General features: G+C 35.9%; 1 protein-coding gene across 2 annotated transcripts in view; it reads right to left on the reverse strand.

Moving 5' to 3' along the window:
* Positions 1-20,846, reverse strand: part of adcy2a (adenylate cyclase 2a) — a 109,933-nt gene that overhangs the window by 14,184 nt on the left and 74,903 nt on the right. For both annotated transcript variants that reach the window (XM_030157780.1, XM_030157782.1), the window contains exons 16-20: positions 20,180-20,317; positions 17,442-17,561; positions 17,151-17,335; positions 6,286-6,370; positions 456-614 (exon numbers count right to left, since the gene is read on the reverse strand). In XM_030157780.1, coding sequence (XP_030013640.1) covers positions 456-614; positions 6,286-6,370; positions 17,151-17,335; positions 17,442-17,561; positions 20,180-20,317 — 687 coding nt within the window. The remainder of the gene's footprint in view (positions 1-455; positions 615-6,285; positions 6,371-17,150; positions 17,336-17,441; positions 17,562-20,179; positions 20,318-20,846) is intronic.

The raw sequence follows: 20,846 nt of genomic DNA on the forward strand, positions 1-20,846 counted from the left end.
ATGAAAAATGTGTTGTAAATGGGATTTTCAGTGTTAAACTGAAATGTCCGCAGAGTCCACATTCCACAGTGGATGTGGACAATTTTGTGCCAGATACAAGATACTGTTATAAGCTATGGGTGGATCAAGTTGGAGGCTAATTGGAGTCGTTTTGAAATTTTTATGAATTTTTGAAAATTGCTCAATGATGAGAGATAAGAAAATTTAAGATTTTGTGACCTTGCTATGACCTTGAACTTTGGCCTATTTGGCCCAAAATTTAATGGGTTCATCCCAGGGCCTAGGCCTATCTGTGGATAAAATTTGGTAAAGATGGTTGGAATAGTTTTCCTGTAAAGTTGCTAACAAACAAACAAACACACACACACACAAAGCAAAGTGATGGTGGAGGTACCAAACCAAACCAAAAACAATACCCCTTGTTTCTCCTTCGGGGGGTGGGGTAAAAAACGCACCTCATTCTTCCAGTTTCGTGCCAGGAAGTGCTCTGCAACATGAGCGGGCAGGACGTTCTCCAGTAAAACCCGGTTGAGGTTTTCCATGGTTTCGATTTCTTCACACTCCTTCTTGAACTTGTTCTTCCACAGAAAGTCTAACCTACAGTAATATTCATTCTGTTACAAGAGGACACAGAGGTGAAGAGACTGAAGGTACAGCTGCACAGCTTGCTTCCATCAAGTCACAGAGAAAAACATTAAGAGCTTCAACGTGGACACACACACAGACATGAGGTAGAAGAAGACAACAACACAATGAGCTGCAGGTGTACAGGGTGTCCACAAACTCTATTTACAGTTTCAAAAACACATTACAAAAGCAGTACACTCCTATTCAATGGACTCAGTTGTTATCAAAGTTTTTAATTGCATTGTGGGATCAATCATTGGTGCATTTTTCTTCAACGACAAATCAATTACTGCAAATGTTTACCTCGACCTTTTGACTGAATATGTGGCACCACAACTGGATGACCTTCAACCAGCCATCATTTTCTAGCAAGATGGCGCATCATCACATTGGGGACTGCACGTTGGTGGGTTCCTAAATCAAACATTTCCAGACTGGTAAATTGGAAGGGATGGTTCAATTCCCTGGACACCTCGTTCACCAGATATCATCTCTGGATTTCTTTCTATGGGGTTATGTTAAAGATATTGTGTATTGAGCAAAGATACAGGACATCAACAACCTGATGTAAAAGATCACATTGACACCACTGATGAGGCTATGATACAGCCACCGTGGCAAGAAATCCAGTCATGTCTGGATGTGCTTTGTGTAACTAATGGTGCTCATATAAAGGTGTATTAAAGGAGTGATATTTTGCTTTTTTTTTTTTAAATGCAATTATGCATTTTAAAACATTTCCCTGTGGTCTACATAAACTGTAAATACTATGCTTGGGTCTGAATTCTTCATTAACCCTATAACGCCAAACGAATCATATTTGATACATGAGTTTTGAAGCCCTCTACATGATCAGTGTGATTTTTTTTCTTGAATAACCTGGTGTATACAATTAGATACATGCAATACACAGATAATTCACCAGGGGGAGGAATTCATTCACCAGAGGCCTTTCCAGTGACACTACAAGACTGTCATTAATGAGGAAGGAGGCAGAACTTTGCCAATTTTGAAAAGGAATTACCAATTTCTTAGACATGTTTGTGCTATATTATGTTTTTGTTTGTTCAAAAATAAGATTTGAGCATTGAGACCCAATGTATCAAATATGATACAAAATTGAAACTCATACATGGAAATTGATATTTGAAACATTTTTCTTTAGGTTGTTCAGAAGGACCAATAAAGGCTCCAGTTTCAAAGAACTGGAATTTTCTGTCAATGATTTAATGGTTCGGGCTTTACAGGGAAATTCAACTCCACAGGTCCATCTTCAACCCTATTTCTGAGTAATGACACCAGAAAAGTTGTTTTGAGCGCCGGACCTTTAAATGCAAATGAGCCACTTCAGGCTCCACCCCCTCCAGGTTGTTGACCGTGCTTCTGTCTGGTTCACCCACCTGTGTTCGTTAATACAACCAACAACTGAACATTTTAGGTAATTGGCTCAAAGTTTGGACATATTTTCAGTTTTTACTACAACCGCTGCTGCTGACAAACAATTATGTCGTACTCGGAGAAATGTTCGTTGGAAGTCTTGACCTTATATGTGCAAATGATGTGATGTAACTAGTTATAGACACAACAAATTAAGCAGGAATTAAAATGGGTTGTAGAAATCCACAAAATGTTTTGCCTGAATGAATATAAAGATAGGTTTGCAGCACCTGGAGGGTTCAAATTCAAACTTTATGAACTATTAGGGTCCAAATTACAAATAAATGTACTAATAAAAGTGGGTTTAGCAAAATATGACCCCTTTAAATAAGGCAAACAAACTTCAATATCTACATTTTTGTTTTGTAATAATATCCATAGATTTGTCTATTCATTTTCTTTTTTAATAAACGTCTTTTATGGACACCCTGTACATTTGTGAAAAACATATAGAACTTGAGTCAAAATCACAGAACCACATGATTAAATAGCTGTATGACATGCAAAACAATTGAATTATCCTCTATATGAAGCAAAAATCATCAGTTTAATGAAGTAGACAACTGCTTTAATAAAGATGACGCATTGACCTCTATTAGAAATCTAGACGACCTGACTGAATGTGTTTGAGCAGCGTGTGTGACACTGAACAGATATGAATAAATGTCAGCTGTTGTTTTTTCTGTGCAGACAGCTGCAACTGGTTTCTTCTTATTGAGCTGCGAGCATCAATTCATTTGTTTTCTGCAGATACCTTTATTATTATCCACTCAATCTACCTAATGTTCAAGACAAGACTTGTGGCTCTATTAAAAATTTGACATCTTATACATAACCTAACAGGTAGTTTTGTTTTTTTGTTTTTTTTTGCATAATCACGAAAATCATCACCTATCAGTAGGGATGTAACGATATGAAAATTTCATATCACGGTTATTGTGACCAAAATTATCACAGTTATCATTGTTATATTGGTATTGTTGAAATTGTGCTCAAAATGTTCGAAAAGTACTAACACACACACTGAAATAAATTAACCAAGTTGTATTTTGAATAAAAACAAACAAACAAACAAACAAACAAACAAAAAAAACAAATAAAATAATAGACACAATGTACTTTCTGTTGGCAGAAACATTCAAGTATTAACCCTTAGGAGTCTGAGCCTATTTTGGCCATTTTTCAGTACTTCTGATTGTGCCTTTATATACTAAATAAACAAATATTATATATATATATATATATATATATATATATATATATATATATATATATATATATATATCTCATCTGCCTATTATTTTTTTCACTTTAATCTACTATATCAACATAAAAGCCCAGAAAACACCAAAAAAATTATAAAATCCAATTTGAAAAATCTGTATAATTTTTGTGCATAAATAACACAAAGATGTTAACAAACCTTTTCAAAGACTTTAAAAGTGAATATTGGTTCCAAATATTCGGTATATACAATTAAAATTGTAATAAATTAAAACTATACTCAAATATTTGACATAAAAGCAGATCTTTACATAGGCGTTTTCTCCGGAAAAGTGTGGTAATCAAACACGGTTATCATGATAATTAGAATTTAAACAGTAATACTAACCGTCTGCAATGTTACTGTGGTTTATCGTTATACCGGTAATTGCTACATCCCTACTGTTCAGCTTCATAAAAACAGCTAGATCAAACTGAACAACATGCCTTAATTTTTTCCTTTTTCCACTTAAAGGTAATTTCTTGGTATATTTCAGTATATTTAAGTCACATCTGCCCTATGCATTTTTTTGCTACCAAAGCTTCAAAGAAAAACAGAAATGCATTTCCTTATTTATTCAGAATGTTCCAGTGTTAAATGTGAATAAATAACCCTTCTTGCACAGGCCTACATGCACAAACATTTTTGTGTTAATGACATTATGGTACAAACACGGCTGTACAGCTTTGTAAGAATGCAATTCCCTTGTTTTGTGCCTGAGCTGCAGAGGTGTTTGAGGCTTTTCTTCACATTTCAGCACAAAGATTGTCTATAATGAAAACTGCAGAGAGCAAAAACCCCTCAGATTGTGTCTCTTTAATGGTCTGAGACGTGCACACGGAGCCCTCCACGATCACAACTTTCATACATTTTACTTCTTTCAAATCTATACCACGATCTACTTAAATATCTGTCAAAAAAGGCTACAGCTATTAATGTGATTCATGTGATAATGTGAATTACACGCTGTCATTTTGTGGTTTTAGCAGCTGTGAAAGCTGTGCAGTTCTTTTGTGGATCTCAGTCTATGTGTATTAAATCGAGTATTGTTAAGCTTATACAATTCTAGTAGCATAAAAGGAGCAGAAAAAGACTTTGCAACTGCGCCTCTCTACATACTGCTCACTCACTGGGTGTAATAAAAGGTCGGGGTTTATTTACACCTGTGGTTCTAGTTTGTGTAAAAACTGCTGCTTTCTCAGGTGCAGTGAATATCTCAATACCACTTTTCTCGTGTATTTTTTCCAACCTAGATTCAACTCATACAACTGAAGTATACTCTCTGTATACCTTATATCACCCATGTGTACTGTTATTTAACCCTTTCATGCATGAATTATGAGAACATTAATCAAGTTTTTTTTTTCTTTATCCCTCTTTGGGCATTTAAAAAACAATGCAATTTTTTTATTTATTTATTTATTTTTTTTATGAAGCTTTTTTTCATGGAGTTGCAAAAATGTCCACTAAGCTGGACACCATGTGTTTCATTTTTTAAGTAAAGAAACATGTATTTACTGATATACTGTGTGAAAACTATGAAATAAAAACATTAAATGCTGCTAATTTGATGTTTTCTCACATTTTAACATACACTACAAACAAAAAGTTATGGATATTTTTAATTTTTGGGCTATTTTTTTCAGTTGGGATTCTTGCCCAACACTTTTCACTTTTTTGTGTGTGAATTGAAACACATTTTTTTAATGACCAGACAGTTTTATTTACAAATGGCAAAAATGACAAAAAAAAAAAAAAAAAAGAAATATCCTTAACTTTTTGTTTGTAGTGTACTCTAACACTAGTCATTACTCACTTCATGGACATAATATGCCAAAAAAACCAAAAACTTTTGTTGTTAATTACAGTCTAATAACAACAACAAGGAATTGATTTACACTCAAACATGTTAAATCGGGTTTATCAAGAACAGTAAAGTTACAGAAATGTTTTCAATGTCAGTGTATGGGATGGTGCATAAGCGTCCAATGTGTTGGCTGATATGAAACTAAAACAACAAAATCCATCAACATACAAGAGAACAGCTGTAGAATAACTGTCCACTGGAGTGACCAGTATGCATGAAAGGGTTAATATATATATATTTTACTGTGTTTTCATTAGCTTGGAATAAAAATGCAACTACCTGTGCTTTAAAGATGTGCTTTCACTGTTATTTGCCAGGGCTGTCCCCAGAACACAGAGGTGCTCCAGATCTGGACCAAGAAGTACCCTGTAGTGCATTAAAGTCCCAGAATAGCCAGAATAAAAAAGCCTGCAGCTCTTCAGAGCCTCTGGTCCCTGCAGCTGTCTACTAAATCTACATGTCCACTTGAGGAACTGCAGCCTGGCTGATGTAAACAGTGGTTGAAAAACAGCTCTCATGATGCCTCTTTATGTTGCACAGCAGCCAAAAAGCTTCACAGTCTGCACTCATCATTCCAGAGCTTTTAGATCAGGGAGATAAATGAAGGCTGATCTATCCCACAAATTCCAAATCAACAAATGTTGTGGTATCAGGAGGCCACAATTTACATAAAATGTCTGAACTAGCCCCGGTGGCACAGAGGAAAAACACTTAATTTAGCTAAATGCAAATGTTAGCGGCTCTCCAGTGTTCAGCTTTTAGTTGATTGATAAATGCATAAGAGGATATTAAAGGGTTAAAATAGCCCTGGAATTATGCAAGGAATATGAATACAGCAGAAGGAGATCCTAGTGCAAGTTGCAACTTTCACAGGAGTGAGCCACAGTAGCATTAAAATCGAGTGAAAATAGAGGAGGAAAAACGTTGAAAGCATTGATTTGTGGAAGGCGATAGCACAGAAAATAAACCACTTCAAAAATGCAAGTGCAGTGGTGCTGTTGGTATAGGAGCAAAGCTGAGAACTACACTCCTTTAAAGCCAAAGAGATGAAAATACAGACAAAAATGCCACTCTTGTACTGTCGACATACCTGCCTGGCAAGCACAAGCAGAGTGACGAAAAAGATGAAGAGTGAGATAGAGCCCATAGTCTTCAGGTCTTTGAGGACTCCTGGTCTTGAAGGGTGGAGAAAAAGCAGAAGAATGTGTTTACATGTGAAAGAAAGACAGAGAAAAGAGAATTAGACATTAAAACGGTGAGGAGATATTGAGCAGGGCAACAGGCAGGAGGTAAAAAAGTAAACTACGAAGAGAATAAAGTCAGGCTATTAAATTAAAAACTCAAATTGCAATCAGGACTCTATGACATGTGTCACATGATTGGTTAGCAGACCGTTTTATTCCAAGATGCCACTTGATTAGGACTGTCACTTCTGGTTTGCTGTGACAAGAGCTTGTTTACTATTTGCATCCCAGTGGAGGAGCTGCCCTTCTGAGTGGATTTAATGGAAGATTGCTCTGAAAATAACAACTAATGGCAGGTTTCTCAACTTGCAAACCTATCTCCATAGAATGAACATTTAAGTTTATGACCCCGCCCCCTCGAAGGGGAGGCAGGGGGTATTGTTTTTGGTTTGGTTTGTTTGTTACCTCCACCAGGTGGTATTGTGATCGCTTTGCTTTGTGTGTTTGTTTGTTAGCAGGATAACTCAAAAAAGTTATGGACGGATTTTCAGGAAATTTTCAGGAAATGTTGATACTGGCACAAGGAAAAAATGATTAAATTTTGGTGGTGATCGGGGAGGGGGGGGGGGGGGGGGGGGGTGTGGGGGCAACAGAGCTGTCTTGGCAGAGGTCTGCACTCTTTGAGTGCTTTTCTTGTTAACACTGTAGCAGCAAAACTATTGGTTGAATTCATACCAAACTGGGTTTATAGATTACCAGTGACCCAGAATAGATGTCATTACAGTTTGGGAACAGTAAGTCAAAGTTCAAATTTTTTATGAATTTTTAAAATCTTTTCTCCCATTTTCTTATAACGGCCCAAATTTCAAATGTCTATAAAAACATCAATTTTGTTTCAATTTACTTAAAATTTGCCACATTTATAGAAGCAATTAATATGCTGACATCAGCTCATGCATAGACATGATGACATCAACTGGATCGATGCCAAAATAAGCTACAATGCATGTGAGGGGTGGGGTTTGTTGTGTCTGGCACCACTTGTTTGTTTGTTTGTCTGTTAACACTTTAGCTGCAAAACTACTGGTTGAATTCATACCAAACTGGGTTTATAGATTGCCAGTGACACAGAGTAAATGTCATTACATTTTGGGAAAAGTAGATCAAAGTTAAAAATTTTTTAGGAATTTTCAAAATCTTCTTTTCTGATTTACTTACAATGGGCAAAATTTCAAATCGCTATAAAAACATCAATTTTAACTCAATTTACTTAAAACGTTGCAGAGATAGAGAGATTAATTTTAGACATCACTCTGCAAAATATTTTATTGCTTGTTTTGAAATTTTTTGTTAAATTTTTAAATCTTTTTCTGTTCCCATTTACTTATAATGGGTGAAATTTCAAATGTCTATAAGAACATCAATTTTGTTTGAGTTTACTTCAAACCTGGCGCACATATAGAGGCAATTGATATGCTGACATCACCACATATGTACATGATAACATCAGCTGGATCCATGCCAACATAAGCTACAATTTGTGTGAGGGGTGGGGTTTGTTGTGCCTGGCTCCACTTGATTCAGTCTACAATCAGAGCTAAGCTAACAGAGCTGTAACGTAAACTATCAGCTCAAGTAGCATGTGGCGCTTATAAGAGCATTATATTGATCCACTGTAAAAACAACTGGCTATGAGTTTTTGTTTGAAAAAGAAAACTTGATGATATTATATAGATGTGCGTGAACAATGAGCTTTATACTTTATTCAGTGAGTCACACAGTCTGTGGATACATAGTGTTGATTCATGGTTTTATTCATGTGATGCATGTTTATACGGTTGTGTGTTGATGGAAAACTCAAAGCATATAAGAGTACATATAAGATTACTGAATATGTGATAAGACAGAGTAGAAGTGTTGCATCCTAATTCTTTCAACCACATTTCCTTTTTTTCCCCACTTTCCTCTAATCCAGAGGAGAGCGCAGCAGACAACTGAGAAAAAAGAGAAGAGCCTGTATGTTCTCATCTGCTTCATTATCGAATCAATTCTCTACACTGAGTCACTGACTGACTGACTGAATGAATGAATACCAATGAAAAAAGACAAACTGCAGCCATTTTGTATAAGGAGAGGGGATCTGATTGTCGAAAACAGTTGTATATTAGGAGCGAGGTTACAGCTGATGAAATGGATGAAACTTTTAAATGTGTCAAATCCAAGCCTTCAGGTTTGCTGGAAAAAACGTAAAAATACTCTGCTTCTAATATTACGTTATGTCTAATATTTTTTTTTATCAAGAGTTTAATGACCTTGCTGAAAATGGTTAAAAATTAAATATTTCCACCTCATTCATTGATAAACACAGAATATCTGAATATGTTAGTGCTGTTTGTATCTGAAGCTGGTGTTTCTATCTCTCATAAAAGCTGGTTTTCAGTGTGTGCTTCAGATTCCCACATTACATTTGTAAAAGTTATGCTATAGATCAGGGGTGTCAAACATGCGGCCCGGGGGCCAAAACCGGCCCGCCAAAGGTTCCAGTCCGGCCCGCGGGATGAATTTGCAAAGCGCAAAAATTACACTTCAGATATTAACAATCAAGGATGTCAAACTCATTTTAGTTCAGGTTCTACATACAGAAAAACGTGATCTCAACTAAAATAATAGCATAATAACCTATAAATAATGACTCCAAATTTTCTTAGTTTAATGCGAAAACATAATATTACATTACACCTATAAATAATGACAACTCCAAATTTTGCCTTTGTTTTAGTGTAAAAACTTACATTTAATTATGAAAATATTAACATTTACAAACTGTCCTTTAACAATAAAATGTGAAAGACCTGAAATTTTGAAAATGAAATTTTAACACTATTCTTCCTGTTATTAAATATTTTGTGCCTTTGTAGATCCAATCCGTAATATGCAAGTATAAATGGTACGTTAAGGTGTAATATTGTTAAAATTGCACTAGTTTATATATAGTATAATTTGTAAATGTACATATTTTCATAATTTAATTTTATTTCCACTGAAACAAAGAGAAAAATTTGGAGTCGTCATTATTTACAGGTTATTATGCTATTGTTTTACTGGTTCTGCCCACTTGAGATCAGTTTGGGCTTAATGTGGCCCCTGAACTAAAATGAGTTTCACACCCCTGTTATAGATGATTATTGCTAAATTTAGGACAGAAAATACTGCAGAAAAGATCATGTACAGTCACAGAAAAAATTATTAGACCATCAAAAGTCATCAGAAACAATGGTTATGCAATCAAGTACTAACTCCTGTGTGTATCATGTGACTAAAACAAACAGAAAAGAAAACATGGAATGCCTAAAAGCACTGTTTTTGGCAGTACAATGCCATAGATATTGATGTATTATATGTACTAGCGGCATTGTACCCATGGTGCCCCTGTGTGTGAAAAGTGCCTTTACATTATTGTAAATGGACACAGCAAGAGCAGCAGCAATTTTGTAAAAAAAACTGTTGTGATGTTATTTTTTCACATTATTTGGGAGTGGATATTTAAGGAATATTTTCAAGACACAATTATACATTTAGGCAGTTTATTTATGTCAGCACCATCAATTTATAGTATATGCAGTGAAATACTGCCTATTTCCATTCTCAACAAAATTGAACGGCAGCATAACCACTTCTGAAAATGGAGTATGGCAGCAGGGATGAAGAATTCAAAGTAGAGAGAGGCTAAAATCGCCCAGCATACCTCACAACATTTGAATACGGACATAAAATTGTGCCTAGTAGATAGTCAGGTAATGTTTCTATTCATTTGGCAAGTTTGGCAGTGATCGGGCCTGTGAAGGCTGAGGAAAATCCGTACAAATGCCCTCCTGTGCTGCAACATCGATCGATCGGACACGGAACATGCATTATATAGTAGAATATGCATTGGTTCTATTACATTTTGCACTGTACTTTGCTCTGTTCTTTGTCCTTTGCTTGGCCTATATTCCACTGTGTACATGTTCATATTCTGCATATTTTATATATTTTACATTTTACCCTCTATAGTATATTTTTATTCTATCATATTTACACTGGGACGAGTTTAATGCAACAACATTTCTTTCTGTATATACTTGTATATCTGAATGACAAAGTCTGTCTAAGTATGTACGAACTGAAGTGATTTTGGTTATTATCAATAAAACCATGGAAATTGTCTCGATATCAGCTCTGACATTAAACTCTTATGAGCTATTTTTGTTGTTATCATTATATTTGTCCAAACAAATGTACCTTTAGTTGTACCAGGCATTAAAATGAACAAGAAATTGAAGAACAAAAGGGGTGGTCTAATAATTTTTTCCATGACTGTATATGTTCACATGCACACAAATATTGTATTGGAATTGTAATATACATGTAGGCATCATGTAAACAGAATATTCAAGTTGGATATTCCAAATAAGGTCTTTTCTAGTTCCGGTATCATTCCAGTTTAAAGAGGATTTTTTTTGGACATTTGGAAAATTAATCTGATTCATGCATTTTACTACAGGCTGCACAGTTTACGATCAGGTGGAGTACAGAAAAAAAAAAGTTCTCTAGTAGAGATGGATGCTCAAATAATAAGTCTATGTTTCAGTCAGAAGGAGAAACACACCTACTGTTAAACATTATGACATGAGCAAATACCAGAAAGATGATGGAGCAAAAGAGAGACACTGAGTTTACACAGTGGAACATCTGCCACCAGTGGAACCCACTGAAAAAACATAATTCTTAAAAGGGTATGTACAGCTGTAAAAAGAAAGGCCTTATGTGGAATATTATCATTTTTTGGAATTAGGAGCAAACAGAATAATAGTGTGTATGTAAATGTAGTCGTCGTTTCAATATTTGACAGCCAAACGGTCATTTTAATTGAGATGTGACACTATTTGCTCCGTGACAGTTCAATTATCTTTTTGCTTTATATTAGTTAACAGCCTTCAGTGAGAAAAAAGGATATGAATGTAAATGTATTGAACTCATACTACGGTGGCCCAGAGGTGCAACAGGCCAAAAAATTACCCACTAGATGAAAAAAATTATCTACTACAAGAAAAAAAAAGAGAACAGCCTAAAAAAATTATCCACTAGATGAAAAAAATTATCTACTACAAGAAAAAAAGAGAAAAGCCAAAAAAAAATTATCCACGAGATGAAAAAAATTATCTACTACAAGAAAAAAAAAAAAGAGAACAGCCTAAAAAAATTATCCACTAGATGAAAAAAATTATCTACTACAAGAAAAAAAAAGAGAACAGCCTAAAAAAATTATCCACGAGATGAAAAAAATTATCTACTACAAGAAAAAAAAAAGAGAACAGCCTAAAAAAATTATCCACGAGATGAAAAAAATTATCTACTACAAGAAAAAAAAAAGAGAACAGCCCAAAAAAATTATCCACTATAAGGAAAAAAAAAAAAAGAGAACAGCCTAAAAAAATTATCCACTATAAGAAAAAAAAGAGAACAGCCCAAAAAAATTATCCACTAGATGAAAAAAAAAATCCCCTATAAGAAAGAAAAGAGACCAGCCAAAAAAAATTATCCACTAAAAGAAAAAAAAAAGAGAACAGGCAAAAAAAAAATTATCTACTAGCCCAAAAAATTATTCACTATAAGAAAAAAAAAAAAGAACAGGTGAAAAAAATTATCTACTATGAGAAAAAAAAAGAGAGCAGCCCAAAAAAATATCCACTATAAGAAAAAAAAAACATCATCCACCTTTTCAATTACGGGGGCGCTGTTTACCCGAAAGGTGCCTTGCTTTAAAATTAAAGCCACCACAAAAAATAAAAGGATAGGCTGAAAAATTGTAAGGCTTTCGGCTAATGTGGCTAATGCTAAGGAAGTACCCCACCGGAAGTGGAGGTTGTGCGCTAAAAAATAAAGTTATTTTAAAATATAGATATTTCCATTAATATAGTTTGCAAAGCAGTTAAATGATTAAATACGGTTCCAGTGTCTGCTCAAGGTTAGGCATGGGCGTTAAATGGTTAAGGTTAGGGTTAGGGTATGGTTGGGGTAAGTTTTCAGTGGTAAATGGCCCTTGTGTGCACTGTGTGAAGGTTCGTTGCTAAGCTAATGCTAACGCGAAAAGTTGACGGCAACTTTGTGAACTACCAGTGCAAGTAAACAATTGTGTGATTACGGTGTTGAATTGTTCAACTGCCTGACATTCAATATCATTTTTGATGAATATTCGCTACAAGAAGTTCTAAAATTATTTTATTTTGAGAGGAGGAGAAGAAGAGCTTCCTGTGGACCTCCACTATCATGGCATTGCCCATTTGTTGAGAGACAGCAAGTGCATATTGCGGCACCTACACCTGGTGCCGTGGCACCTCGGCTGGTGCCGCGAGGTACCGTGGCACCTCGGCTGGTGCGGCACCACGGTTGATGCCGCGAGGTGCCGTGGCACCTCGGCTGGTGCCGCGACGTATCGCGGTACCACGGCTCGGTGCCAGGTACCCCAGCACGGCACCGCGTACCATGGCTCAGTACCACATCTCAGCTCGTTGCCAGGTGCCGAGGCACTGCGGTACCACGGCACACATCTTTATCTCCACAACATGTCCTTCTTGATCTAGTGTTAGTGAAGACACTCCGTTTGAGTTGAGGAGGAGAGGTCTACCTGCAAACAAATGGGCAATGCCATGATAGTGGAGCTCCACAGGAAGCTCCTCTTCTCCTCCTCTCAAAATAAAATAACACAAAGTTGCCGTCAACTTTTCGCGTTAGCATTAGCTTAGCAACGAACCTTCACACAGTGCACACAAGGGCCATTTACCACTGAAAACTAACCCCAACCATACCCTAACCCTAACCTTAACCATTTAACGCCCATGCCTAACCTTGAGCAGACACTGGAACCGTATTTAATCATTTAACTGCTTTGCAAACTATATTAATGGAAATATCTATATTTTAAAATAACTTTATTTTTTAGCGCACGACCTCCACTTCCGGTGGGGTACTTCCTTAGCATTAGCCACATTAGCCGAAAGCCTTACAATTTTTCAGCCTATCCTTTTATTTTTTGTGGTGGTCTTAATTTTAAAGCAAGACACCTTTCGGGTAAACAGCGCCCCCGTAATTGAAAAGGTGGATGATGGTTTTTTTTTCTTATAGTGGATATTTTTTTGGGCTGCTCTCTTTTTTTTCTCATAGTAGATAAATTTTTTCACCTGTTCTTTTTTTTTCTTATAGTGAATAATTTTTTGGGCTAGTAGATAATTTTTTTTGCCTGTTCTCTTTTTTTTTCTTTTAGTGGATAATTTTTTTGGCTGTTCTCTTTTTTTTTCTTACAGTGGATAATTTTTTTTGGGCTGTTCTCTTTTTTTTCTTGTAGTAGATAATTTTTTTCATCTAGTGGATAATTTTTTTAGGCTGTTCTCTTTTTTTTCCTTGTAGTAGATAATTTTTTTCATGTAGTGGATAATTTTTTTTAGGCTGTTCTCTTTTTTTCTTATAGTGGATAATTTTTTTTAGGCTGTTCTCTTTTTTTTCTTGAAGTAGATAATTTTTTTCATCTAGTGGATAATTTTTTTAGGCTGTTCTCTTTTTTTTTCTTGTAGTAGATAATTTTTTTCATCTAGTGGATAATTTTTTTAGGCTGTTCTCTTTTTTTTCTTATACTGGATAATTTTTTTGGGCTGTTCTCTATTTTTCTTGTAGTAGATAATTTTTTTCATCTAGTGGATAATTTTTTAAGGCTGTTCTCTTTTTTTTTCTTGTAGTAGATAATTTTTTTCATCTAGTGGGTAATTTTTTGGCCTGTTGCACCTCTGGGCCACCGTATCATACTGTGAGACGTATCTTACATTAAAAGGAAGATGAATGTGCAACTTTGAATCTTGCTCTAAGATGTCAGATGACCATCATACATCATGAACCAAAATGGAAAAGGAGAAATGAAATATTAGGGTTCATTAGGGGATATCAGGGTTGTTTCAGGTTCATGTGTGCTGAACTTGGAGAAAAGGTCAGATTCTAAGAAAAAAGATCTTATCTTGCAGCTTTGTGGTAAAAGCGAGCTGAGTTAATCTTGATTATGAATTTAGGGACTTTAGGTGGTCAAGAATTGCGCAAGTGTTCGTACTAGACATACTTACAGAAACTCTTTGTGGTTAAACTATGCAGTGTAAGCTAAATTACTGGTGCAAATGTCAAACCAAGGTGTGATTAACTCAGGTGAACTTTCAAATGTGTTTTTTCTTAGAATTAGCTTACATGGAGTTATTGATGTAAGATGTGATGTGTTTTACCCAGCAACAACTGTCAAACCAATCATGTGTGAATGTTGGATTTATGTAACGAAATAGGGGAATAACTAAACAGTGAGAAGTCTTCTACGAGTCACCAAAGACTATAAAATGTACTGAAGAGGCTTCTTATGTGTCAGACGAATAGTGTGTTTGAAGAGATATTAGTTGATAAAGACTTCTTTCTTTTTTGTAATTTTTTCTATTTTTGCCTGAAGCAACAAATCAAGTTTTTATTTTAACTTTTTAAAAGCTCAACCCTTCTTTTTGGTGAAATCTTCATTTCTCCTGGTTTGGTGCTTCCATCTGAAACTTAACCGGTGAGTTAATTTAAATTACGCGACCCCCCTCTGGTAGCAGTCTAAATGGAGTAGTTCAGAGCCACCGTTTGTCAAAAAAATCTCTAGAACACGCAGCTTTTGGTCCAGATAACCGGAGATTTACAGTACGCGGTGGTTTAAAGATAAAGAAACTGGGGCAGTTGTTCATTAACCGAAATTAATTGTGGTTTTTGAGATTTACTGCTTGCTGCGTGTTTACAATACGACTGAAACACAGCAGACTGTTAAGGTTACATACTGTGGGATTCTATCAGCACCTTTTTTCAATTTCCAGATCCCAGTTTTCTAACTCCCAACTGGTGCAATATTGTCAAATCAACTGAGAAAACAACCCGTATCAGTTACACAGGCCCTGAGGACAGCTTTCAAACACTGCTTGGTCTTATTTGTTTCCACATGGCCTGTGATGCGTTAACATGTCCATGGGCATGACTTGTCTTCTTTTTTTTTTATAGAAAAGCGCTTTCTATCCTTATTACCTCATTATGCTGTTTATCCTTATTAAGCACTTAATTTCCTGAGCTCCTGGCAACACAGAAGGCTGTGCCAATGTTGCATGACATATAAATGAAGTGTTTGTGCTACAACAGAGGATACTTTGATCAGGGAGGCTAAATGACTGTTGGATGCAAGTATATACTCCATGGCCAAAAACAGTCCTCACCTGGAATTAACTAAGCATGTAAGAAGCTTCCATTGGAAAATTACTGCAGTGATTCATAGGTTTCAGCTGCAACAAGTCATTAAACTCTGATGCAGTGAGTAGCTTCTCTTTTCTAAAACAAGCATCAGTTCAATAGAGAGTATAAAAACTGGACCATGTTTCTATGGAAAAAGGTCATGTGGTCTGATGAGTCCAGATTGACCTTGTTCCAGAGTGATGGCAAGACGCAGAAGTAATAACTACCCATCGAAATCAGAACACTTTTTCCCCATTGACATTAAATAAACTAAACAATTAATCAGTTAATCAATAGTGAAAATAATTGTTAGTTTTGGCCAGTTTGACAGTAGCTCAAAGTGGAATTTATTCATGTATATTATGTTATATATCCTTATTTTTCCTCTGAGGAAGATATAGCACCATCGCCTTCTATACTATTATAATTGTGTTATTCTCCATTTTACAAAAAAAAATAAAAATGGACAAAACCAACACTAGCAAAAATCACTTTTCAAGGTTTTAGCAACCACTATGTTACAGATTACTACACATTGCACTGTTAACCCTATATGACCAAACATATAATATCTTGCATGATGTTTGAAGCCCTCTACATGATCAGTGTGATATTTTTTGCCTTGAAAAACTGATGTATATAATTACATATATGCAATAGATGGATAATCCACCTGGGGGGAGGAATTCATTACCAGAGGCCTTTCCAGTGACACTACAAGACTGTCAGGAGGCAGAATTTTGCCAGTTTTGAAAAGGAATTACCAATTTGTTAGACATGTTTGCATTATATTATGTTTTTGTTTGTTCAAAAACAATAATATTTGAGCTTTGAGAACCAATGTATCAAATATAATACAAAATTGAAACGCATACATAGAAATTGATATTTGAACAGAAAACTTTTTTTTTGGTTGTTTAGAAGGACCAATAAAGGCTCCGGTTTCAAAGAACTGGAATTTTCTGTCAATGATTTGATGGTTCAGGCTTTACAGGGTTAAAATGTAATGTAAAGTAATGTGTTTGCATTTCATTATATGCAGTAGTTATCTTATAATTTAATTACATAATGCAGTCAAACGTAAGTACTTTTTCCTCACCAATGATAAAGCCTCAGTAAACCTACATTGTGAGATATTCTTGGTGTTACTCGATCTCAGCTGTACAGGTCTTATCATAGCTGTGAACCGACATTGACATTACGTTGACATTTCATTGTCATTACAGAGCAGCCTCTCTTTTTCAGCCAAAGCTGCAGGGAGATCATTACATTGATGCAATTTGATTGGACCTCACTGCTGTAAGCGTTCCACGTAGTTGCATTTACAGTATATGTAGTGAGAAGCTACGTCAGCATCTGATGCAACCTAATCCGATCCCGACGCTCTCTGAAAACACTCTGACTCAAAATAACTCATTCATCATCTTCTTTCCATCAGTCACTGTCCACCTACCTGTCCAGGTTTTCCGTGCGGTAAAAGAATCTGCTGTATTCATCCAGCAGGGAAGCATGTGTTTGCAGAATAATGATGTTGTAAACCACAACGGCTGTCAACATGATCATCATCTTCAGCTCATAGTTTATCCTCAGGAACACAGAGCAAGAAATCAGGCCCAGGATGCAACTGTAAATTAAATACTGACACACACGGAAGGAAAAAAAAAAGGTTACTCCACATGTAGGTGTCCAAAAATTTAAAAAACTATGAATTTGACATGTACAGTATGTGTAAATCATCACTTACTGGTAGGTAGAAATTGTTTTTGTCAGTGATGGTTATGAGTTGTCCATTAGTGAAAAGGCGTGTTTCATTGGATATATTGTAAACAGGAACTGCAGGCAATACATTGTCTTCCAAAAAGAACTGAAAAATAAGCAAAGACAAACTAATTAACAGGGGGAAGAAGCTGCAACAATGAGATCTAGTCTAATATGTAAAAAAAAAAAAAAATAGGAAAAAACAATGTAGCACATCTAAGAAACAGTGACAAAGTAGTGAAAAGTCAAAAATATGACATGTGCAGCCATTATGAGCGTAAATGTGAGGCAAAACTCTGCTTGAACACATGAAAAATTCCCATTTTGCTTTACAAATTTAATAAGAAAGTGTGCTGTATTTAATGACAATAAAATACTAAGTTATTCAAAAATTTCTATCATAAAAATTATACATCTAATGTTAAAACCAAGCAGTTGAGAAAAAATCCAGTTTACAAGAGCAGAATATAAACAGGTCAGGAATTGTTGTTATAATGGATTTCTACAGAGAATTACATTTTGTCTAATAATCATTTCCAGAGCTAACAAAGTTCAATGCCTTCAACATGTTCAGTACTGAATATATTTCAAGTGCTCTCAAGAAGGTTCAATGTCTTTTATTGTCATGTAAATTAAAATAAGTAAATAAAATGTGATGACTTCCTATGCCTTAACTTAGAAATTTGAGATGTGGGACCTTTACAAAAGAAAAGAAAAAGAAAAAAGACCACTTGAGCGAACAGAAATTAGTCTTGCGACACAATTCACATGACTTAAATGTACTGTAATATTTCAGAAATAGACTGTGTTTGTCTGTCATGTCATCATGTGAAAAGACAAACCGGTGTGTATGGTACATGCTGAAGGAAAATAGAATCTTGCCAGATAAGAGGCCAACAGTGACAACAGTTCAATATTGTCCTTTAAAGTGAACCTGCAGGGGAAGATGAGGATTGGCTGTCCCACTGAGCAAAGCCAAGTTAATTTGGTTCATCCGCCCTGAGCGGCTGACCCACGTCAGGCACAAAACAAGATTATAATCTCTGGAATCGATTTGTGTGAAGGTCTAAACCAGGGTCCTGACACCAAGCTTTATCATGCAACTTCCCATCAGCCTCAGGCTACTGTTGCACCTTTATCCAAGCCTTTTTATTTATTTATTTTTAGCTTTTTTTTCTCTTCCAACAGGAACAAATCTGATAAACCTAAAAACAAATGAAAAAGTCAAATAAAAATTAACCTGTTGTATACATTATTCACTTATCTCTGCATGCAAATGCTGTGGGCGCTGATTTGCTGTGGCACCATAATCCTACTGTTTGAAAAAGCCAAAAGCCTTCTTGATAGAAGAAAACAAAAAAGAAAACAAAAAAAGATAATTCAGTCTGCGCCTGATTGTGTTGTGACATATCCAGTTTGTTTGTGACATAATAAACACAACCAACTGAAAACATAGAGATAAATATTACATTGACGTACTTGTGCATTCACAGGCCATGACTGATGAATATTCAGTGTTTTTGTTTTCTGTTGCAGGAAATAAAGATTAAATACTGTCATATTAACAAAATTTTCTATTTTCTATTTCTCTATTATATGCAAAAATTTTCACAACTTCTAACCTGTATCCACTGGACCCCCTCCACTGCTCTATGGGCCCCCCCCACAAATGCTGGGCCCTATTGTTATGACCCTGGGTCATAATTTGTCTATTTGTGTTTTTATGTATATGTTTTCTGTAAAGTGTGTGTTCTCCCCCAGTCCTGTAGGTGTGCTGTTTCTGTTTGTGTCTGTTCTGTTTCATACAGGAAGCTGATTGGTGGAGCGAGATTACCCGGCCCCTTTAAAAATGGCCCTGGATCCAACAGTTCAGTCTCTCCTCGTCTGCTGCCTGCTCCCAACCGTGTTTCCTGCATGTGTGTGATCATCAGTCATCGTGTGTTCATTCAGAAATTGTACATAGTTGTAAATAGCATTTTTGTAAATTCGATCCTTTTTTCTGGTAGGGGAGGACAGCTCTTTTGTTTCACGTTTTCTCCTGTTTTTGGTTAGGGAGTTTAGGTTAGTTTCATGTATTTTATTTCTTGCATTTATTTTTGGTTAGGATATTTAGTTTGAACATTGAAGAAGATATTTTGTTTGTTGTTTTAGCTGAGCCCTCCCCTAACCCTCCTTTAGTTGTTTGATAATAAATATTGTGAACTTTTAGTTTGGACTGACGTGTGTGCTTGGGAACTGGGAGGGGACAAAAAGAGCATATTATGTACGTCCTGGTAAACCCCTAGGCCGAGGCGTAACACAATGAATTTGTCACATTTACCTCCCCTTTATAGCACCCCAGTGCACGGGGACGTTCGCAAATTCTGAGACTGCCAACAGTTCGGTTCAGGTGAACGTTAATGCCAGTGATGTAGGATATAGGTATAAGAAAACTGTCACATCCTGTCTGTTATTTCAATTAGTTGGTTGTCCCCCCTGAGGATGAAATTCATTGAGCAGAAGTAGGGATGTAAAAACCAGAGGAGGGGTTGATCTCCCCCAACAATTTGCACCCTGATAATACATAATAATGCTTTTGCTGTGTGATGACCAAGTTGTGTCCGATATCCTACAAAGCAATTTGCATCAAAAGTTACAAAAACAGTGTAAAATAAACAGATAATTCCATAAAATCTAATAGACCTCACCCCCCCCCCCCCCCCCCCTTACAGAAGAAAGCCTCACCATGTTGAAGACTGCCATTGTGAGTATTAGAGCGGTGGTTGTCATGGTGAGAGTGATGCGGGGCCATGGCTTGTTGGCAATAATAACTGAGGACCTCAGCAGCCACATCCAAGACGTGGAGGTGCTTTTACTGCAGTTCTACAGGGACATACACACCAACACAGACGTATATATGCTGAAATACACGAAAGGACTTGAGAGCGGAGGCATTAAAGGTCAATGATGCATTCAAACAAAGATAGGAAGAAGCACAAAGGAACACAGGCACATGTGACAAATATGCAAAAGATGCACTAATGCTTGTGAATAGACTAATCTCTGGAGTGAATGATTATTTTAGTTCAGTTCACAGGTCCAACAACCTTATGGTAAAGGGGAAAAAATGTCATGGTGTGTGCTATGCTTGAAGAAAACAACTAGTGTAAGCGATTCTATCATGCATAAAATAATGTGATAATGTTCATTTATGATGATTTGATTTGTTCTGAAAGAAGGATAAAGTTAAATAGCTCTAAGGCTAGATAGTTATGAGACTTAAATATATCTACATGGAGTTTATGACTGTATAATAGGTAATAAATGCAAAGATGAAATTTTGAGGCTTCAGCAAAAGCTAAATTGATTTTCCTATTTACAGCACTGCTTTGTGAATAATGTGTTTCAGAGC

The sequence above is a fragment of the Sphaeramia orbicularis genome, chromosome 16 (assembly GCF_902148855.1).
Source record: "Sphaeramia orbicularis chromosome 16, fSphaOr1.1, whole genome shotgun sequence".
Lineage (NCBI taxonomy): Eukaryota > Metazoa > Chordata > Actinopteri > Kurtiformes > Apogonidae > Sphaeramia > Sphaeramia orbicularis.